We start from the raw sequence: 25,355 nt of genomic DNA, 5'->3' as shown, positions 1-25,355 counted from the left end.
TCTGTGATTTAATAAAATATGATATTTCAATAAAACAACTCAACTTTCTTAAATATCTAGAAAATTGAATGAATTATATTTATTCAAAAAAAGGAGAGGTTAAAAATTAAGACAAAGTACTTTCATATTGCGCAGTAATAAAGATTGAAGGTGCTAATATCGGGTTAAAATTGGTGTACGTCGCATTATTTATTTTTTTAGAAAAAAAAAAAAAAAATAGACAAATAAATGTTTTAAAATTCATTGTAAGTTTTATTTCATTCGTTATACCTAATTTGTACTTTAGGAGGCTTTCTTGAGATGACTTATTTTCCAGTTAATAGTGCTATTAAACAAAGCAACAGATAGAAAAAAGAATTGGATTAAAGATTAAGAATTTATCTATATTAAATATAAATGACGTCAAATTGATTTCTTCAATTTAAGTAATAAACATCAAGTATCTCCTTATCTAAAATGATAGCTTTCAATTATTCATTTTGCTACTCATTAAATGGACTTATACATATTTATTCCTTCTACGTAATAAAATTTTGGATTATAAATTTGTGGCTAATAGAGTGTTTTTTAACAACCCATGTTTTGTTTTTTTTAAATGTTATTTGAGATTATAGTTCAAAAATGTTATTTTTGGTAGAAAGAGAAAAAGTATATCGTTTCAACTTTATCTTAAACATAAGTTCAATTTCCTTCTTTAAAAAAAAAATATATTTTAGGTTTAAATTGTAAATTGTTGAATAAAAACAGATTGAGATCTACCTGGCTTCGTTGTATTACTCGTAGTGGAGTACCACTCAAGAAAATCGTAGATAATACTATAAAGAACCTTTTATGACTTTGCATCCCTCCTTTCATTATGTTACTGTAATAATAATTGCCACTCATGTAATGACAAGTTGAAGTACAACTATACATAGAGTTGCATAAATTATGAACTAAACGCAATTTTGATTTTTTTCTAGTTGGAATCTCAACAGTGCTTCAATTTTATAAAGCAGATATCATTTGCATTTAACTCACAAAGATAGAATATATCAAATATAAAGTATTTACTAATGCAGGAGCTCATTAAATACAGATAATGATACGAAGGTTTTAGTGGGTAGTAATACCAAGTGGTACATTAAAATCTAACCACTTTGACTTTTAAACTTTAAAAAAAATTTAATATTTTAATAACGATAGAATTTCAACCAAGTTAATAATATAAATAGATATGTGCCTGAAGTCTTTTAATCATTAATTATGATTGCCTTAGCGGCAATGATGGATTCCATGATTGCGGGGGAATACCTGGCACCCGCTCCGGATGTATTTATCTGTCATGGTGTCCAAGTGCAGGTTGATAGTAGCTTTGAGGGCCTCAGTGTTTGGATGAGGGACACAGAAGGCATTCCCCTCGGCATGCCCCTTTAAGTTGTATGTAGTAAAGAGGGGTTGCATCAGGACTATAGGAAGGCCAAAAGTATTAAAAAAAAATAGTTCAAAAGAACAAAAAAGACTCAGTTAAACGAGTGTTGCAATGGAAGAGGTGGGTGTCTTTTATTGTTGGTGTCAAAAGTGGTCTCTTCACCCTTGCAAGGCTCTTTCCATACATTTTTTTATAGCTCTCTGGAAATTCTGCAGTCAAACTCAGATACCTCTTACAGGGGCCCTAAATGACTTGAGGCGATTGTTTGGGTTGTTTTCTTTAACTCCTTTGGATCCAGTTTGGCCTTTTTGATAGAACCTTTCTTCTTTTCCAACGTTTCGGACTTGCTGACGTCGTAGACAGTGGTCCTCGAGACACAGAATTACTTGTAGTAGGCAAATGGAAATTCGTCGATCCAGTTCAAATTTCATTTTCTCAACTTGTACATACGCTAGGGAGCTCAATTTTGTTTTGTTTTGAAACTAATTCTGTACTTCTTAATTTTTAGAAATATGATTTATCACTCAACATTAATTAACTACTGAATTAGTAGGTGTTTAGACTTCAATTAACCTCCCAGTAAGTAAACATTTAAAGCTGATATTACTATTATTTTATTCGAAAAGAGAGAACATCAAAAATAATATACATGAAATTTAAAAAAAATGAGAAATACGCAGTTTAACAATAAATTACCTGTCTTTTTTAATTGGGAATAGTTATTTTAGGGTAAAGCTATTATTCATCTAAAATAGTTGTTTTTTTACAAATTGCTCAATTTTGACTTTTTTTTTAGTTTAAAAGGGTATATTTTTCTACAAGTTATAAAATTTAGAAACTTCCAGGGCGATGTGCAACCTCTAACCCTTGATTAATGAGTTTGAAACTTTATTTTTCTTTAATTTTTACAAAAAAGTAACATTTTTTGTAGGATGTCCCCCTAACTAATGTATACAATTAAATGTGTGTATGTAAATTTTTTACTTCAGGCATATTATGTATTACATGCATACTAATTCATTATCATAGTATTAACGTAATACTTGTTATAAAAATAGAACTTCTCTGTTTACAAAAGCTATATATATATCGGATAAAGTTGCTCATTTTGGATTAAATTAAAAGAATATATATATTTCTCATATGGCATCAAAAATTGTTATTTGTAGACTAGAATAAAAGAGAAAATGAGTTTGTATACTTTTTCAATTATATTATTTATTATTTTTAGTCAATTAACGACTTCAAGCATATAATATGCAATTTTTTGTATGAAAAAACTCTATTAAAAGTTGGGATTAGGATATTAGGATAATAAACAAAAGATAAGAAGTTAAAACACGTAAAAGAAATTTATTTTTAAATAAAAGTTGTTATATATTAAAGAAACATTCTTGAAAGTACATAGACAGTAAACAAAATTAAAATATATGTACGCAAAATTGAATTATTAAGCTTAAAAGTGAAAAAGCTATTATAATTTGTCGAAATATTTTTGTCTTTAGAGAATTGCCAATCATAATACAGTATTTTCCTAAGGAAATGGGTGTAGCTGAAGTACAAGCATTGAAAAAAAGAAGATGTATGGGTTAAAAGAAAATAATTGAAGCACACCTTTAGAGTTGCTCTTTTCAAAGGTACACATTTAGAAGATGAAGAAAAATTTCTATATATAATGACATAAGATATTTGAAGAGAGACAATGGAAGATTAAACATATAAATACTTAGTAAACACAAGAAATTGCAAATTGTAAAAACGATTCAGTACAACCATTTGCTAAGATATTATTAAGCAATGAAAATAGAATTGTTTTACATGGTAATAATACCTTCAGGTATAGAAAAGATCAAAAGAAGGGCTACACAGACAATATATAGACGTTGTATGAACTTAAATATTGTAGAAATGATTGGAAAATGTATAGAAAGATTACTTAGTTTACCAGAAGAAACGATGATGAGAGACCCAAGAACAATGACAACACGTCACAACAAAAAGCAAAATTTTCAAAATTGAGTATACAATTCTTAGTATTCTTCGAAAAACTATCATCAATACCTAACAACGAATTATAATTATCCACCCTTTAGAGACGCCACAAAGTACACTTAAAAAAGCCAGAATTTATCGTCACATTATAAAAAGGAGAAATTGAATTATTTTAATTTGAAAGGCTATATCAAGTTAGCCATAAAAGACTCTGAAATAAAATAAATATCCTTAAACTATAGGTAATAGATATATATAATAGGCAACCTCCTTCAGAGTGCCCTGAAAATGATAAATAATTATTCCGCAAAGTATCAATTATACTAGAGAAAAATTTACCCTTGTTAAAAAGTGATTAATCATGACAACAAATACTTACCCATCGTCCATTGAAAAACCTCATTTGTAATCTGAGTAATCAATAATGTAACTTTAGATCGTTTGGTGAATGATTTTGACTGAAAACCACATTTTTAAATGAGTCAAGAAATTAATAGAAAACTTAATAATATCTTGAATGCATAATATTTTTGCACAAATATCTTATTTTGAAGGTTGCTACAGATGCATCTTCTACCTAATGTACTTTTATTTTGTAGGCACGATTTACATCTAATTTTCATTCGAGCTACAACAAATTTGAAATTTAATCGTAACTCAAAAAGTTTTTGCCCTTCATTCTATATCATCTCTTTTGACCTCAGACATTGACATGTAATTCTAAGGTATAACATTTTTCTTAAGATTGGTCCGTCTAGTTTTTGTTTCTAAATTTTCATGTTTAAAATGAAGAGAAAAAATAACTTTTTTCTAAATCAACAGATTTAGCATCTATATAAATAATAATAATTCTACATTAACACTCATCTGATATTACTCGAAACAATATATTGTATTTTTACCATGTATCTTAAATATTTGGTATATTTGATTTCCATTTATTTAGAACTTCCATGTTTAATGTTGAAAATTATATTCTTTTTCAAGTTTCAAGCATATGATTCACCACTGTGGTAACAAGTAACCGTTCAAGTTGAAGAAATATTTCACGGTTAGGAAGAATAATCACTTTTAATGCAAATTAAATATTTATTTTCACTAAATAACCATAAAATAATATGACTTCTTGAATCAAAACAGTCATGGTTATAGTTGAGAGGTTGCATTATTTAAAAAGATTATTGAGATGTTATGCAGTCTATGTTTTAACTTATCCAACAAGTTTGAATACAATGCCAATAATTAAGTCATACATGTATTTAAAATATTAAGGTGTAGGCATATATGAAGAAAAAAATTAATTGGACATTTTCCCTTTTCTTGATTTTTGTTCAAGTTTGTTTTTATGTTCACACAACCACATTTGTCATATAATCGTAAGCATGAAATAAATTTTTTGTTCATGTAAATCAAGAAAAACTTTTTTATCAAACACAAAAAGTTCCTCCCTAAAGCTGATTTGTAGCCCTTTTCAATTGGTCGGAACAGGAAAGTCCACGCTTTCTCCTCCAGGCCAAATTAAAAAAAAAAAAAAATAGACCCCGACTCTTAAATATTTTTGTCTTTTGACATGAAGTAAACGTGCGCAATTGGGTGTCAATTTCTCCACATTCAAAGGTATAAAGCTGGCCAAATAGGGATTTCAAATAAACGATAAATTGGTTACACTATAGAAATACCTTATTAAGATTTAATTTAAAAAACTTATTTACTTATATTTTGACTAACTAGGCTATGTCAGCTAGGGCCTGTGGGCCGCAGTCTTTTACCTGGATAAGTATTTGGTTACTAAAATAATTCGTTTTTTGGTCCATTTTCGGTTATATGTACAATCCATACCTTAAGAAAAACTTTGAGACATTAGAAATTGATCTTGTTTTATGAAACTTGCCCTTCCGACCCAAGGAATCTGATCTGATCAGACTCAAATCTATACCTTGGTAAGTCACATTGAATTCTTAAAAAGTTTTATTCTATGATTAAATTGTGTATCTATCTCCATTTTTTAAATTTGGCACTTTTAAGTTTAAGTGCAAGAATTTTCATTTTAAAAAAGACCTGCTGGGTTCAACCAGCTAGTCCCTGCAGGCCTCGGCCTTTTACTTGGCTTTGCCAAGATTAAAATAATAGGCCGTTGTTTCATAATGTATTCTTTTTGATAAATAATAAAAGTAATAAGATATTCTATACCTTTTGCTCCGTTTCCAAAAGAACAGGAATACAATTTCTTGTGTATCCCTCAACAACTGGCTAATATATAGTGGCCATTTTATTATTTTTATGAAGAAATTTTGGTTATCATGTAGAAATAATTAATTAATAAATACTCTTAATATAATATTACTTAGCAATATTATAAGTGTTTTATACTTATTCTTCAAGAAAAGCATAGATATTCTCTTAAAATAGATGACTGAGTTATAATAAGATAGTGCAAGTTATCTTTAAAAAGAAAGGCATTTAATCTTCAAGTATGAGTAGTAGAGATGGATCATAAATGTTGATAAAGTTGATAAAATTAGAGGCCTTATACCTAATCCATTAAAATATTATACTCCATATAAATTTATTTTTAATCTTTTAATGTGGAATAGAGTAAGTACAAAGATTTTGATAAATTGTCAGATTTAAAAATATATAGATATGAATAATATGTCAAATGCAGGACGATTGTTTGCTTGGTATTAAATCAACTGTCTCTAATAAACAGGTACATGAGATATTACTACATCAGTTTCATAATCCACAGGTTTGATATTGGGGAGGGCCAGATTGGAATGACTTTGAATTTCGTCAATTTAAAAGCTGAACTAACATATTATAGGATAATATTATAACTAATGATGTCAAAATAATATATACTTATGTAACTAAATATGAAAAAAAGGAAATAAAACCAAAAAAGGCCAAAAATTCAAATAAGTCTATGAAAACAAGGGTTTATTTTGTTTTTAAATATTTCTATGGATTAATATTTTTTTATTCCAACTTTCTCTTAATCCACTGAAGAATCATCTGATTCCTTAGGTGGTCTTCCGTTAGCCTGTTCCTCTTATTCGTGAGAAGGTCCTATAAATGTTATAGGCTCTTCACACAGTCTACGGATGTCATGAAGGCGTAGTTGAAGCTTGCTATGAAATTTGAATTATCCTTCACGCCAGACACATTTTCACCAGAGAGCACTAAACCAATATATTGTTTTTTCTAATGCTAGGTTCTTCTTGAAATCTCCTGCAGCTTGTGGCAAACTTGGAGATGGTATCATAGACCGTCATAATAATGGAAAAGAGACAATTTTTCCTTGTCAATTTTTTGCAGTAGTATAAAGCTGCCTCAAGTCATGTTTCCTACCTAGTAAGAACTGGCTCTGGAGCGTGGGGAACATTACAAGTGGATGCAAACTCCAACTTGTGGCGAGTACACTTTGTGAAGATTTTGTTCACCTAGGTAATGAGCATTTGGGAAAGAGTATCTCATCAGTTCGACAACATGGTTGAGGCCGTGGATGAGACAGAAATAGTGCATGAGGTTAGGCTACACCATCTTCAGGTCCTAGACACTGTAATCAACACCGTTTGTAAGGAGTAGTGGCCCATTATCGTAGTGCAGGTCATTTCTAATTCGCTCAAACAGGGAAGACTTGATGCACTGCTGAACGGTACAGTTTTAGGTTGTTCTTAGGTTCAACACGTTAATCAATTATGATCTCTCCAGGAAATTCACCATCCAAACGTCCAGACAGAATTACACAGATGGACCTACCCAGACTCTCTGTCGTTTCATCAATAGACATGAACAAGAACTTATCCTTCAGCTTTTCCTTGATTCGGTACACGGTCTCATTTCTTTTTTTATTGTTCTTGGCATGGTGGTACATCATCATCTTCTTGGTGTACTTCTCCAAGAAGTCTTTGCAACTTCACTATCAATCTTATGTGCGGAGACCAGACCTTTACAAGGTCAGTGTTGGATATATCATAGCTCTGTTTGTTGAAGAGATGACGTTGAGCAGCTCTTGTGTGTTCTGTCCTCCTTGATGTACAACTCAACCTTCTTTTTGTTGCTGGCGCACTGTCCATGCTTTCTAGGACAGACTTCCTGTTGGCCTTGGTGTTGAAGTTGCAAAGCTTGCACAGCAGATACTTGGTGCCACTGAGCTCCTTAATCAGGACTGACGATTCCACATTCTTTGGCATAGTCGAATAACTTGGACTGCAATATCTAATAAAACACGGTATCAAAACAAAGTGTTATCCATTATAGTTATATATAGGTAAAGTAAAGAAAAATGGATTCACTTAATATTTACTGGGGAATAATGTATTGTAAAAACTTCAGTAGCTATGGGGAAAGATAGATAAGTTAAACGGGGGTTGGGGAACTTAAAAGACTGAGCTCTTTTCTATTGGGGAGAAAACTTAGGAAGTGTGTAATCAGTGCTGTTACTATGGAACGATTGAACTGATACAGATTGTCTACCTACAAATGCAAAAACATGTGAATAAAAACCAAAAATGCAAACAAATCTTATACCATAATTAAGACATCACTAATTATAACCATTCTAAAATGGTCTTTTCTATCTTTTCATCAATAAGATGTAAAAATTACTTTGTTTCCGACTACAACTTAATTTAGCATAGAATGATTAATTGTTTGAAAATAGCGATAGTTAAATTTAGAAGCAAATCATTTGCAGCATTTATTAGAGATAAATTATACTACCCAAAAGATAATTTCACTGTATCATTATTCGTTTTGTTATTTTGGGGGATGTATTTATACATTAACTTGATACTGAAATAAGTTATAATAAGATAAATTTAGCAAACTACAAAAAGGTACGGCATTCTTGTTTTAGAGTTAAAATACATAAATAGTTTTGTATAAATATATATATATATATTAGTTACCATAGTAAATTCACATCCTGATGATTCGTTGTAGTAATGCTTCTAATGCCTGTTAATTTTGTAAAGGGGAAAAACGAGTGTCTTTGTGCATTTTGTTTTATCATATAATTATCATCTATGAGTCAAATATAAAAAAGTTGCAAATTAAAAAAACTATTTGTCGAAATTTAATAATACAAAATACTGTTGAGAGTTTTATTGCCACGTTATTTTTTTTAGATGTTGTTATAGTGTTCAAAGTCACTCAAACAGTTAGGCAATACAAGTACTGAAATACTGGTTCTAAGACTGGAATGAACTAGAACAAATGAATAAAGACTGACACAACACTTGTTTGCCATAATTGGTCTTAATGGGTTCCGAAATTATACTAAATCTAAATTATATAATTATTTATTTAAAAAAACAACAAAAAACAGATCTATTTATTCTAATCACAGCCATTAATTTCTTAAAACATTTTCATTTCAATATTTACTGCGTAGTTTCAATGTAAATATATTCATTTGCATTTATGGTGGGAATGTGAATCCCCAATTACTTTTGACAAATGACTATACTACATCAAACATTTAAAAATAACTGATAACATAAACTTAACTCTTAATCTTTTGAATAAAATTATAAATTTATCAATATTTAGTTGTGATTTTTATTTTTAAATACAAACGAAAAGTAAAACTTATAAACAATTAAACATTTTGCCACTACTGAGAAAAGAGAATTTAACCAAACTTCTTTTTGTGGATAAAGAAATTTGTAAATCAGTAAATTTGAAATAAACTAATTGATGTTTAGAAGGATTGAACATTGAAACTACATAATTACTAAGCCAGTACAGCTATTGAGCATAAAATACATAAAATATTTTTTTCAATTCCATAATTTGATATTTCCAAAATTACTTGAACGCAACTATCTCCATGCAAGCTATATAACCTTGGTTTCATCAGTTTTTTGTGACATGAAAAAATTCAAAATTATTGCAAAATACTCAAATAAAGTAATTGAAAACTTTACAAATTTAAGATCTTAGCCAAATTGTTAATTTATAATTATGTCATCAACTAATCAGTCACAACTAAGATATGATGACCATTAAATTTTGTATATTTTTCTAAGAAAACTATGCATCGTAAATCTTAGATAACTATAAAAAAATTTACTAATTGTAGACAGATAAACCAATCAATTTATCTCAATTTAACTGATCGAAACTTTTATAGTTTTACTATTTTAAAACATAGAGTTTGTTTATATATGACAAAATACATTTTTTAAAAGAATTTGTTTAATTATTTCCATTAATCAAAAAAGAGATATAAAAAATAAATACGTCTGTAATTGAAGTAAAAAGTTATTAATACATAGACTTTTAATGCAGTTAAATTTAAGTTATATTTAATAAATATGGTTTTATGGTCAACATCGATAATAATATATTTTTATTTTGTGTTTTAATTTCAGAAACCTAAAGGATATTTGTATAAATACATATCATATTCTTATAGAAAGGAGGAATCAACAAAATTTAGGACTCAAAGACTAGATATGAACCTACTGCAAAATTAAAGGGAACTTTATCTATTATCTAGCAATCCCAAAAAAGAGATACATAAACCTGTGTTGAGGGAAAGTTCATCGATGACCATTGATCATCTTTTCATAACTTCTAATCATCCGATTATGTCACAGCTGTCGAATGATCAGCATCATCATCTTTTCGGCGACTCTGTGACAATGATTTCACCTATGATCAAAATCAAAGAAGAAGAGAAAAAAATTCAAATCGTAAGTCAATATATAATTTTATTTATTAAATGTTCATTTAATTGGTCAAATTGAATTCCATTGATTAAGTATAAATAAACATTATTGCACTAAATTACTCAATTGGATACAGAAATTGTCTTTGAAGTTCATAAACTCGTTCATCATGTACAATCATGCATAAAATATGACCTACTAGAATTATTCCTAGTCCAAGAAGGACTTAGTTTATAAATCCCTCATTGTTACTTTCTGTCTTTCATGAGCACACCCACTAGGTATTACTTTATACGTATATGTTTTCTCTTCAAGAATATATGAATAATGATAATAGCTATGGAAATAAAAAAACCTGTTAAGATTGCCAACAACAAGGAGCCACTCTAGCTATACAGGACATATTTTATACGCCAATAATAATGTATGCATATTTCCTTCTGTAAGAGTGACTCTGAATAGAACCTACACACAAAGAGTTCAAAAGATTAGTTTCTATCGAGTGCATTATCCATTGAGCTACGTCACTCCATTTTATAGTTTATTTATGTATTACAATATGAAGAACTAAAGTGAGGTCAAAATTTTATCAAATGATTGAAATAAAGTAGCATACAAATAGAAAAACCATCAATCTACTGTGTTTTTAAGCTAAGCATTAATAAAAACTTTATTTAAGACATTTTGTTTGTTTGGGAATGACGTCAGATGGGAAGAATATTATCCAACTAAAACAAATGCTTACATATATTTTTTTCATAATACTCATTGCCATGTCTAGTGTTCTAAGCATTGATTGAATGAACGGTAATTAGCTGTTGTTAAGCGATTAATAATTATTATCAGCAAAATATTTAGTCTAATAGCCCAAAAAATTAGCTAATGGAGCATTAGTGTTGTTTACATATATTAGTGTATATATTAAACAATTGGCAAAATAATACAGCTTCCTGAATGATAATTTATGTAAATAATTGTATTAGTTTGGAGAAAAAGTATTTTTTACATTTAAAAAAATACTTTATAAGAAGTGTTACAATAATCCAATTTAAGCCAAGTATACCCTTTTCTGTTTGATAACTCGTTGCCAACAAAAATCCATCTACATAATGTGACCTGTCATTGTCTTGACAAAACACAATTTTCCTCTCTTATCCGAGTTTCATTTTGTATCCAACACTCTGCCAATGGGTCAAAACAGTTTATGATCAATGCTTAGCTCCAAGTCGATGCTACAACTGCTAATATGACGATCTAATTCGATAATTTACATGATTTTATCAACATTTTCGATAACAGGCATGTCAGTCCATTGTGCATAATTCACCTCCAATACAGCAGAACGAAGTTACTCGAACCACTGTTGTTAAATATGAACCGAAATAGTATCTGCCCCGTACACACAAAAAGTTGTCTTGGTCACTTTCGACGCGTTTTCCCTTTCATCTAGTAAAAATGTAAAATATGGCCAATTTCTTTTTTTTTGATGCCTCCATAATCGACGCACGATAATTAACTACTGAATTGGATCAGAACAATAATGTTCAAAAAGCGTTGGTATGCGGAAAATGGGCAATACAAAATTAATTTTTCCCCAACATTATAAATAACACCGTTATTGATATTAATGAATATTATTAAACAATGTTTTTTCCACAGTTGATGCCCAATACCATAGCATTTAAAGATGACATATAAACCTACAATTTTTTCTGACGCATCAATAAAATGCAAAATATATATGGATCTACTATGTAGATCGCCCACCAATATGTGAGAAATTAATCATACAATCGGCAAAAATTGTCGGAGAAGAAAAAAAAATTACAGACACCTTCCAAGTTTCAAGGGATATATTTTTTCTTCTGTACACCTTGCAAAGATTGTGGTAGAGTATACAATACTGTCCTACATGCTTTTGTGGTGTTTTATTCGATATTGGAGCTGCTGTGCTATTTAAGGCATAATGCTAAGTTGTAGGGGTTGGAGGGTTTGCCTTCAAACCATATGAAAGCCCATATTTTGTTCGGGATTCCTATACAAAGAAGCAAGATATACAACTTTTTCTTTGCGAATTACTAGGGGAAATTCCTTGGATTGAGACTTCATCTCGGATTTTGTTCGATATTTTCCTTCTTGGTCAGTTAGATATCATCATAAACTAAAGACTATAATAGATAGATTCCGGAAAGTAAAGAATGAGATGAGCATCGTCTTTTGATATTATTATTATGAAAGTTATTTTGTTCTTTTTTTTTTAAAGTTGTATATGTTACTCGGTTGATTGTGTATTTTTTATTTTAGAAAGTAATTTTAATCAATACGTGTTTATTTTAGCTATAGCAATGTTTGTGTATTTTTTATGAAAATTATTTCGGGTGTTTTATGTTTCAAAGGAATACAAATAGTATGGTGGGCTTTAATTGAGAGGGAAAATTTTAAACTAGAATGTTTATTTTCGTATTCTCTCTTAATTTTATTTTTTCATGATGTATGTAAAAACAATTATTTCATTTTGTACAATTCAAGTTTTTGATACCATTAATTCTGGAATGGATTTGAAAGTATCCAAATTTAAAATATATTTTTTTACTTCTTTTAAATTAAAACATAAATTACATTTCCCAATTTATGAACTAAATTATTCTCTTATTAATGAATTTGATTAGGAAATCACATTGATATCGAATAAATATATAACACAATAAATTGATTATATATTTAGTTATATGTCATTTTGATACAGGAATATGACAAAATTTATATTATTATTGGAAAATGTAGTTGATAAGATTTTTAATTATGTTAAGGCCAAATATCAACAGATTTAATAAAATGACTTCCAGCCTAACTAAATATATTATTTAGTTATATATACCTACGTTATTTAGTAGCAATGCTAGAATCATAGATACTAATTTTATTTGTACCTATAAAGATATTTTTTTAATTAAATCCGATGGAAGAAAGAAAATGAGAAACACCAATATCATTACGATAAATTTTATTGATTAGTTAACTATCTTATTAAATAACCATCCATACTTAAACATGTAAGATAAAAGTATTTATTTATAAATAATAAGATAGAATAGATTACATTGTTAATAAAAAAGGAAACAATGTTTTAAGCAAACATAGTTTGTTGTTGATATATCCATTAAATAAAATTTAAAAAATTGGACAAAAAAATCTTTTAACAATTTCATTTATAGAGTTTAAAAAGAAGAACTAGAGGTATTTTTTTCTTATTAATTTGATTGTCTATCGTTTATTCAATTTGACCGACTCCACAACCAAAGCGTCATATGAAGACACTCTGAAGAAGAAAAAAAAACAGCTTTTGTAGCAATCCTAATAATATAATTGATTTCATTTAATTAACTCTAAGGCTTAATTCAAAGGAGGAACAACTTCTATTGGGCAATATCCATCTCGTGTAGATACAGGGCTAGACAATTTCATTCCATTAATTACAACCAGGATATTAATCTCAATCTACCATTCCAAAACCTGTAACCTTGAGGCTTTATCACCCTTTTTCATAGCAGTGGAAGCACTCTCTAGTAGTAGAATAAGATCTACAATAAACAGTGCCAATGACAGGGGGCAATTTCTTATCGTCAAGAGATAGCTGGATAGACTGGATTTGAAATAAATGGAAAGAATATTCTATAGCCTAAAACAACAACAGATTTTCATCAAAAGCGGTTGAGATACTTAAATTTTTACTCTCCTTTACCCCTCTTCTGAGTAATAAATTGAAACAAAATGTTGAGTCTCGATTGTACTCCTTTTGTAAAACAAATGTAAGATATTATTCCATTTTTTTTAATATTGCTCGAAAGTGGTTTTTGTCGTTGAAATAGTGGATTGTATCATCTGTGAAAATTAAGGACGGGATATCAGTGCTTTGGATTGACTAGTAGTAACGTCATCAACAAACAAAGAAACCCTGAAAATTAAATATATTATTGTAAAAGATAATATGTATGGTGGAAAAAATCAATTCTTACCCGTTCTACGAAGGCTGGAAGAGTATGTACTTCATTTACTGAATATGCTGAGAGTCGTCTCTGCCCATTACGAGATTAAAGGTCCATGAAAATGTCTTGAATTTATCTTTTCATTATTTTCTACTATTTTAATTATTATGTTACCCATGTGTTTTTTATTTTAATTTCGCTGTTTGATGTAAAGGCGGAAGCCTTCCTAAAGGATTTGAAACTTTTATTGAACGGTGTATTGCTTTGATGAGGAGGTTTGACAATAGAAAGTTAAGGAAAAACTGTTTTTCTTATATTCTTGTTTACCTTTTCCTTCCTTTTAATAACTATGACACCATAAACTATGTACGATTAATATATAAATGAATCCCTCGTAACAATTTTATAAATCTTCGCAGCTTCTAGTCTATAAACTGTACTGACGTACAATGCACATTATACTACTGCTTTTTATTAGTCCTGATTTAGTTTTTATTACTCTCATTTATTTTATAAACGAATTTTTATAAGTTTATTGTATGTAAACATTATTATTGTATTTGTTATATTTTTGTGATATTGATTTAAAATAATGGAGGATTTATAAAAAAGAAAAAAAACTTTAAGACCAGGCTCCAAACTTATGTTTATTAACGTAATAACTTCTTAATTATGACTTAAGTTGACCTGACCAGGTATTAAAATTAACAGAGTGTAACCATAATTTCTACTTTTTGAGGCAAAATATTTTTAGTTAAGTTTAGTTTTTACTTATAAAGAATGATACCATATTATAGAACTTAGATTTTTTTTTTAAATTTGTAAATATCTTATCCATTGATGAATTTTGCCACAATTATCAAAAATTAGAATAATTACCCGAGTCTGATTCTTCAGCTTCACCTTTAAATTTTTTTTAAGATTGTTTCAATTTTTCTTACCAAAAAAAAGGAGGTTTTATGTTAGTAAAAACAACTCAATCACTTGGTTCATTATAATAATTATATGAGTGAACTCGAATAAAAAAAGTTGGGATGTCGCCAGTGATTGCTTACATAAGCAATATGTTCTCTCTTCCGATGCTCTGTCAGATATACTACCCAAGGTTATCACTCAGCCTTAATTCATAGGAGTTCCGATTTCAATGGAGCACCCGTTATATGAATAGCATGATATTCTAGAATATTTTGATTTTCTTTTATATGTTTATGTTTTGGAAAAAAAGCTATTTGTCTTAATCAGGGAATAAAGGGATATATAGAAAAATACATAACCATTCTAGGAAAGATCTTATTTCTCCAAGTTATACAAATTATTAGAATGAGATCATTTCCTACTTTTTTTATGTTCTGTACATATATTAGAATGCAAAAAGGATATTAAAGTATTATATGGTTAATTGTTTAATTTATAGCGAATATTAGAGAATTATTATAAGAAATAATTCGAAAAAATCCAAAGTTAAAGTCTTTAGCATAAAAAAAGTAACAGTTATATAAAATTGAAAGATAAGTATCACCCACCAGCAAATTGGCTTTAGCGGATGAATATTCATCTCCTTAGTGTGAAGTAATTGGTTTAGAAACTAAATCTTTTTAAGTTTGATGCTTTGTGCCATCAGGTTTCCCTAATGTTACCACAATACCCATATTTTCGTATCAGATCCAGTGGCAAATTTAATTTCGGTCTTTCATTAATTTTTCGACTAATATAAGAACAAATATCGTTTGAAGCAAAACTGGGTCGTTGCAATATTTTGCTCCAATTTATATAATCTTTTTATCAGAGACTATTCATAAAATTGAAGTTGTAGTAAGTACCAGTTGTTCCAATACTAATTGAATATAGTACCGTTTTAAAAACGACAGTACTCCAATACCATTCTATTACGGGTACATCCAACAAAACTAGTTTACGTCTACATTATGTTCACATCAGTGACTTCATATGTCTATTAAAACCATTCATAAGGGAAATAAATTAAAAAAATATTGCAGAAGGAACGTTTAACCTCATTGGTGTGGAAATACTTAAAGTGGAAACACGATGTCGAACAAAAATTTAACATTATGTAAAAAGGTCATATTTTCAAGTCAATGGCTTTACCGTATCAATTAATTTATGGCGCATATATAATCACATTAAGGGCTTATCTAGCTGTTCAACCTAACTAGTTAGTTAATGCAGGGATCCTAATAGAAGTATTTTGCATTATGATAGACTGGGATGTATTTCTTCAAATATCAATGGTTATTTGTTTAAAAGTATTGGTTGAATTAGAAATGTATTAGATTTTAGTTGAATATAATTCCTTTTTTATTTTAACATTATCAAACAGGCAATTACATGCATTTTATTATTTTGGGTACATTTCCAATAGAAATCAATGAGTTGCAAATTAATCATTAATTTGTTAGATCAGCAGAGAATTATCCCGGCAGGAAATATTTATAATCAAAATTTGATATAAAATTCACAATTTTAAGAATAGATATTAGTGATGGGAATTTTGAAATTGATATTTGGTAGACCAAATGCAAAAACAGGCTATATGGACAGAAGATTGAACTGGGATATTTAGCTTTTAATATTTGGATGACTATATCTTCGCCAATATTGAAGCTTGTAGATTCAAATTTTACCATCATTATTAACATCACCTAGACACTAGATTGTCTCTTTTTGCACATACATAGATTTTCTCTTGGTTACAAATAGTCTTAAACATAGCATTAATAAATGAAATGTTAAAAAAAAATGATTTGAATAAGTGCACAATCTATTATTATTCATAATTCATATTTAGATCAGTGTATGTATCATTTATCCCATTGATAGATAATTTCATAATCTTTTAAATGTACGTATGTTTGTTTTTTTTTGGGTTTTTTTACATATATAGGGTTTTCCAATAAAAGGTGTTATTTTTATATTCAAAGAAAAATTATATTTTTTGAGATAAATGATCGGATGTTTATTTCAATGTAAAGACAAGGTATGCCATTCATAATGGAGAACAATATCAGTCAAATGGCTGTCATAGCTACGTTGACCGTACCGTATCTTTTTCATGAAATTTTCCATCACCAAATTTCAAAGTGGCTGGTACCTTTTTCTCCTTACATTGAAATAAACATCCAATCATTCATCTCAAAATTGCTATTTTTGAGATGAATATCAAAATTACATCTCTTATTGGACAGCCTATCTATATAAATGACTAAATTTGAAATACAGATAGTATGGAAATTACTCAAAAAATTGAAATGTGGTGTATGATACTCTATTATTCCGCAACTTTTTTAAAATACTGCTCTTAAAGACAAAAGTTTACTCAGAAAACACAAATATAGTGTAATATTATTTTACAAGTTTTTACAATGGGAAAACTTACCCAAAACAAAAGTATATGAACATGATTATTATTTTGAAAGATATTATCTACTACATCATCATAAGTTATAATTTTTTAACTTTTTTTGGTGTGATAGTATCATTAATTTTTATCCATGAGATTAAATAAGTGAAGATATTAATGTATTAACTGTAAAAATAATGAAACTGCATAAGGTAACCGAAATAGATTTAATGATGTTGAATGAGTGTCTGTCAATGTAGAATAAATTAATGAACTCGTTAGGAGATAAAAAAGATAATGTAGATGTATACATATACTACAAGGTATGGTTGTTTAAGCACCTTAGTACTTTTGATAACACAAAAAGGAATTTGAAAGAAATTTGTTATCTGGGTGAATAATTTTTACAATTTACTCCTTTTTCTCACATTTTGATTTGTTATTATTAGTTTAAAAAATAACTTACTAAACCTAATTTTTCATTCAGTTGTTATCCCTATTGTATCATGCAACATTTCATCCAAAAAGAAACCAAAACCAATAACAACTGAATGGTTTTATGATCGTGCCCGAAAAATTGGCACGGAGGAAAATTCCCTGTATTTCATTCAAACTTCATGTTGAATAATAACACGTTATAAATTCGCTTAATATTATTTGTGAAAAATATACAAACACATTTATTTGTTCTGTCCCCCAAGGGAGTACCTTCAAGAGTGCAATTTTCCTCCGAAGAATTTTCTCCAGGGCAATCTTCAACAGGCAGTTTTCCCATGGGCAGTTTTCCAAGTGACCTTTATGTTGCTTGGGTTTGATTTACAAATTTGGTGAAATTTCTTGCCTCTTTTCAACCTGATGTTCCTTATCTTCGGGGTAGGAAGGGGACACCAGCGTTTGATGTAAGATTTCAAGCCAAAGTTGTCCTTGATTCCACTGGTCACTGTTCCTCTACTGATAGACCTCCTCCAAGTATGGACAGCCATTGATATGTCAGAATTTGGTTAAAAGGACCTCTTGAGGTTGTGGATAGTTCCCTTTTTGCTTTTGTGTTAACCACATGAGGAATGGAAAATACCCTTTCCCGCCTTCAGTCGCTTGCAGACGTCATAGACTGTACTTCTGGCATATTTTGTGACTATTATGATTACCTTAGCATCTATTCTAGCCTCATACAATTCTGCAATGACTTGTACTTTTGTTCTATTGCTGCTTCAAGCTGAAAAAAAAAAGGTTAAGTATAAAAACAAAAGTTGTTGTCGATCCACAGTATCTTAAGTTGAAGTGAGAACTTAACAAGGTATGGACACTAGATTAAAGAAATAATAAAAAATATATCTGTTTACTTCTGCCCACCCCTCTAGTATAAACAAAATGGTCTGAGCTTTAGACCCTTCCCACGATAGGCTTAATTTAAAAAAATAATCATTTATAAATCAGAAAAAAGCAAAAGAAAATAACTGACTTCCCGTTTTTCTGTTCCGAGTATCAAATCGTTAAAAGTAGTTCTGAAACATAGATATATAATATTTGCATAACTTTGTATTTTGATACTCATCATGATACACTCATGGTTTTTAGTTATGTTATCAACTTAACCTCTACATATATACAAAGTGTATTCCCTTATATAATATTTACTATCTAATGCATATATAAAATATATTTAGTTTCAGTGGTGTTATATATCTCAAACTTCTTAAAAATTATTCAAATTATTAAGCGTTCATGGGTGAATACATATGAATATAACGGAACCATGATTTTACAGGTAGAAAAAAGGGTTTATCAATTACTTATTGTATTATATAGTAAGCAAATACTGAACCCATCGTTGTATTCATCCAATATGCGTAAATATATACCTATATACATTGGTAAATATAAAATATACTTATATTTATTGATTATTCAATAAAATCACAATTTATGGGAACCCTCATAGAACCAATACGGAAGAATATGGCCGGGGGTTTCTTTCCAACTTTTTTCAAATTTTGATTACTGCTAGGTCAAAAAAGTTGGGATTAAGTAATAAAAATAACATGTACAAAATATTATAACACTACAATGTCCTCTTTAGGTAGCACATCTGGTTTAAAGTTTGAAAGGAGACAACAGTTCATTACTTCTTGAATAAAGATCAAAATATAGTATTAAGCCTTCTTTTACATAAATTAATGATAACAGACTTAGTCTAATCTGTAAAAAACATATAAAAGAGTATTTTTTTCTTAAGCTTACCTATGGAACAAAAAAGAAAGAATAAAATTTAAAAAAAATTGATCTCTCCTTTTTGAACATGTAAAAAAATTATGCGTAATATACGAATATCATCAAGTTTTCCTAACTTTTTTGGTTCCATAGAAGAATTTCAGAAAAAGAACTTTGTAAACACTTTTAATAAGTAAGAAAAAATTTTATCAAAATTATTTTATACATAATCTAAAAATGTCTCCTTAGCATCTTTATTTACTAAGTCAAGAGATTTTGTCTTTTGTCATAATTTGATCAAGTTGTTCCACCAAAACATGACCTTGTAGGGCAATGTAATTTTGTACAGGTATTTTTCATACTATATCACAACTTCTTCACACTAGCCATAATTGAAATTTGAAAAATGAAGCCCCTAGTGTGCATATTTATATTTTAAATTGTATAACAATGAATTTGAAAAGTATTCATATCTATAAATATTTATTTGTAATGTCAAAACCAATTATATTTGATATACTAGTTACAAAATGCTTTAAATATGGAACTTTTATTTTTTTATCATCTACATTGCATTTTTTTAAAGTAAAATCAATATGAAATGGAAGAAGAAATTGAATTAAAACAATTGTTTAATGAGTGTTTGGAGGAACTTATTTTTATATTATATCACGAGAATATTTCTTGAAAAAATAAAGTTCTTTTAATTCCTAACGATATTCATCACAGAATTATAATAATATAACTTAAATGAATACTGGTTAGAGCGCAAAGCCTCGATCTAAACTCAAATTTTGCAATATATCTCAATTTTCTCCAAAGTTATGTTCGATTAATTATACGTTATTTACGTTTTGTTTTTTAAGACCTTAACTTCTAAAATTTAATGGCCCCTTACTGTGACCATATATAATCTTCTTACTAAGTTTGATCAAATCGATCCGTAACTTTTGTCGTAACCCTGGAAACTAACGAACCAACAAATAGAAGCAAAAACATAATCTCAGTTCAACTTCGATGGTGGAAGTAAAAACAGAAAATATAGCCTTTATTTTGTAAAAAACAAAGCAAGCGAAAAAAAGATTGCTCGCTCCACGTATAGAGTATTCAATTCAATGGTTAAAAAAAATTACACTTTGTATTACCACTGTATTAAGATGTTATCATCCTAATTGCTTTTACCTCGATGAACATGAAAATGATCTTTACAACACAAAGTTTCTGCATTTTTAAAAACATTTACAGCATTCAATCTTTTTTTCCCCATTGAAGGGTCGAAATAACAGACAAAAGCCGAAAAAAATAGTAGATATATATATTTCCAGATTCAAAAATACTTTGTATGTATAAAAAATAAGAAAAAACCATGTAACTTAATTTTAATTAATTAAACTATCAAGCTTTATTGACTTTATAAGAAATTTTGTACATTGTATTACACAGCAGCATAAATTTCAGGCCATTAAGGTCATTTTCATTTTTTCCAAAGTAAATTCAATTTTGTCTACTCAATATCAATCCAAGGGAAACAGTACAATATAAATAACTTTCTTTAAGGGTTTTGCCAACAGAACTTAAAGTAAATGATTTAATTTTGTGTCTACAGGGACGTCCAGAATAGGATGCAAACACTGTAAATAAAGTGCAATATTTGAGCAAAGACAACTTGTGATACCTTTGTCTCCCTTTTCTCCAGATTTTTACTCATTTAACTTTGCATTGTTAAAGAAGAGGCCAACGCAGTTGATAAACTTAGAAAGGACTCCCTGATGACAATTGTAGAGGCCGTGAGGGCAATATTATGTGAGACGTTGTGTGGACTATTTGCAAACCTATGAGGAGGCGTCTCTATCAAGTTTTTCAGAACAAAAGTAAGCACATGGAATGTGATATTGATAAATGTTAAGGCAATTTCCAACATGTAGAAAAGTATGAATTCAAACCATAATATTTGAGTTTTTTTTGGTGGTTTTTTTTTGGGACTCTAATTAACTGTTTTTTAGTAAACTGGGATATTACACACCCCAAGAGTTATAAAATTGCTTCTTATTCATTTAAATCTACATTTTATCGCCCATACTTTTCAGTATGCTCCTAAAATACTCGATCTGACTCTATGGCGTTCTTTATTTTTCTTGATATTGCTTTGTTTAGTTAGTAATTTGATTCCCAAAATTATAATAAATAAATGAAGATTTCATAGAAATTTATATACAAAATGAAAATGTTTTCACTCTAAGAATAACAAGTAATCCCCAAGATGTTAAGATGATTTTAATAAAAGTATTTATTTTTCATCGATGTCTTATACATATTTATACAAGTAGTTTTAGCCTAATAATTGATATTTATTAGTACAAAATGGATGGAAGTGTTAAAAAAGTAATAGATAATTTTAATTAATGAATAATAAAAATTGTTATCCTATTTATTATATAATCGTTTACGTTTTACTTATTTTTTGACCAGTTTACTAACAGAGTTAAAAAAAGATATTTATTAACAGAGGGTTAAGGACTACCCAGTATGGAAAAATAAACAAAAATATACTATCATTTTTTAATGGATTTTTTAACTATTAAAATTTAAGATGCATAAGAAAGAACATACGAAATTTTTGTAATCTAATTATGAATTCTTATAAAATTACATATTCATAAAAACATTATTTTTTGTTTAAATATTAATAAGCAGCTCTCTCTCTCTACAATGTACGTACTTATCCCCGTTTATCAATTACCCATGAATATGAATTATGTCCTGCATACTCGTAGATTCATTGCTATATTTCTAAGTAGAAATAATGATGTGGTTTTCCTTCTTTTAGTAAAACAAGATGAAATTGCCTATTTTATGGCACAACCTTTCTTGAAGTATTAAATTACTACGTTTGGAGCCAACCAAGATATTAAATAGACAAATATTTACTTTCGGGTATATAATTCAATATTATTCTGCAGCTAAAATTGTACAAAAATCTACTAAGTACCTGTACGGTCAAAGATACAGCTTAATGATGAAAAAGTTTGTGCCAATCCAACCCGTGGAGCCCAGAAGGGGGTGTTCTATCCCCGGTCGTTTGGAATATGATTATGGATAATTTACTTTATAAATTTAAAAAAGGAGCAATCAAGGTCGTTGGCTACGCTGACAACATCCTCCTTTTAGTTCGTGGAAAACATTCCCACACCCTTGTCGTTAATGCAATGCAAAGGACAATCAATACTGTTATTGAACGTGGAAAAGAAAATGGTATTACCTTTAACCCATCAAAATCAAGCGCTATAGTCTTTCTGAAACTTATAAACATAGATCAAAATACTTTCCACAACTAGAAATGGATGGCAGATTGATGGGATATGCCACCCATATGATGTACCTAGGTGTGCCTTTTGATCAATACTCAACTGGACAAAGCATTTGAAAAAAAAAGAAGCCTCCAAATGTTCTCAGATATGGAATATGGTCAAGGCAATCATAGAACAAAAATGGGGACTGATCTCAAAAAGGGGTATCTGGTTGTATGAAGCTATGATCAGACCTATCATCTCCTATGGGTGTCTACTATGGAAACACTACAAAGAAAAGTGTAAGGAAAATATTAAAGATCATTAAAAGGAAAGCACTCTTGGCAATGACTCATACATTTCGATCGACACCAGCTGCAGGAATGGAGGCAGTTTTGGGTATTGCTCCTCTGGACATATACATTATGGAGCAGGCAACGAAATCAAGGTGGAGAATGAAGCATTTCTTACGTGATACCTTGGAGTGAATTGGTAATTATCCAAAACGTCGTGGACATCAGTTCCATATTTATAAAATACTTACACAAGTTGGAAGTGATCAACAAAGTGACTACATAAAAAGCAATCACATTTGGATAGATAATAGTCAGATTAAGAGTCCTGACGCGATCATCTATACGGACGGGTCTAAAAACGAAGATGGAAAGACTGTGGCTGGATAGGCCAAACCCAAAGGTGATACATCAATTTGTCATTCAATGACTTCATCGAATAAAGAGGTTTCTGTGTTTCAAGAAGATATTTTGCCATAACACAAGGTGTAGAATCTCTTCTCAAGTACGAAAAAACACTGAACAATGTAATAATCAGATTGGACTCCCCATCAGCCATTGCTGCAATCATTACTCCACTTACTACTAGTAAAGAAGTTTTAAAATCTAAAGAAAAAACCATCATCAAAGGAATGAGTGAGAAAAATAAATATCTAGAATGGTGTAAAGGACATTCTCACATTACAGGAAATAAATTTGTAGACCATCTTGCGAAGAGGGGTACTGAGACCCAAAATTAGTTTACTATTGGGACGCCTCTAAGTTATATAAAGAAAGTAATTCGTGACTTCTTCTTCTATCAATATCGGGGTGACTCATATAAAAAAGACCAAAGTATGAAACATACACATGCTATGCTTAATAAGCTGAAGTCGAAGTGTATCAAGCTCAGAAGAGAAAAATTGAGACTCATTGTACAAGCCTACATTAGACATGGCCCTTTTCTAGCCCACCTAAAGGAAGTGGAAAGACATAAGCTCAACGTGAAATGTCTGTATGGAAGAACTGCAAAGTGCAGACCATCTCATCAATAGATGCCCCGCCCTATCTAACGAGAGATATCAGGCAATAATGAATGAGGAAAACGAAGACTTTCGTATTTTAAAATTTATACAAATTTAAAAAAATAGAATATATTACTTAACAAAATTCTAATATAAACTAGATTTTAGAATCTGCTGTAGTAGCACAAATAACCGTTGTGTGGTCGTGTTCGTTATCTTATATTTATAAAATTTTATTTTATGTATGTATGATAAGCAGTAATAAATATTGAACTAACTAATGTCCTAGGAAGAGCTAACAGTATAGGACACACTTAACTAATAGTCGATACATTAATGAATCATAATCAAGTGTTAAAATATTTATTTAATTAGTATCTTTTTTGGACGAATTGTTGTTTTTTTGGGAAATTTGCTTTTGTTAAATTGTTTGTGTACGTTTTCATCCATATTCAATGCAATTTATCATTTTTTTCTTATTTATAAACAATATTACTTTATAAACAATTTGTCCATTGACCTACGTCGAAAAGGGCCATGTCTAATGTAGGCTTGTACAATGAGTCTCAATTTTTCTCTTCTGAGCTTGATACACTTCGACTTCAGCTTATTAAGCATAGCATGTGTATGTTTCATCTTTTTTTATCTTTTTTTAATTATTTTCCAAAATCTATTGATGAAAAACCATTTCTTGTATGTTTTCATTACTTTCCTAGAAAGATGAAAACGTAAGTATAATTAAATATAAATCCTTGATAAAAAATATATCCGACAAAGTATATTAATGTTTATTTTCAATAATTTTTCAGGATGTTGTTCATTAAAATATATTTTCTATAGAATTTAGCATACAATAATTGTTTTAAATTATAGTATTTGATAATTAATTAAAGTTATGACAATGGATCGACGTAGGTCAATGGACAAATTGTTCTGGAAAATTATTCTCATGAATTCAATGTGCGTAGGTTCGCGCCCTGGTCGTTCCTAAAGAAGGAAATTGTGTATATAAGCTTCAAAGAAGATTCATAGCTCAGATGGAGTCATTATAATACTATAATTTTCCCTTATACTTAATCAGTGCACCTCCATCTTGCAAATTAAAGTAACATTTAAAAAAATGACTTGTTTCT

The 25,355-nt window shown here is 29.3% G+C and overlaps 1 protein-coding gene across 1 annotated transcript in view; it reads left to right on the top strand.

Moving 5' to 3' along the window:
• LOC121129657 (uncharacterized) overlaps positions 1-25,355 on the top strand; it is a 193,054-nt gene that overhangs the window by 64,662 nt on the left and 103,037 nt on the right. Inside the window, exon 2 of the mRNA XM_040725381.2 lies at positions 9,784-10,107. Within this exon, the coding sequence (XP_040581315.1) occupies positions 9,961-10,107 (147 nt within the window). The 5' untranslated portion in view covers positions 9,784-9,960. The remainder of the gene's footprint in view (positions 1-9,783; positions 10,108-25,355) is intronic.

This window comes from Lepeophtheirus salmonis, chromosome 14, assembly GCF_016086655.4.
Source record: "Lepeophtheirus salmonis chromosome 14, UVic_Lsal_1.4, whole genome shotgun sequence".
In the NCBI taxonomy this organism is placed as follows: domain Eukaryota; kingdom Metazoa; phylum Arthropoda; class Copepoda; order Siphonostomatoida; family Caligidae; genus Lepeophtheirus; species Lepeophtheirus salmonis.
This window is presented reverse-complemented; position numbering and strand designations above follow the sequence as displayed.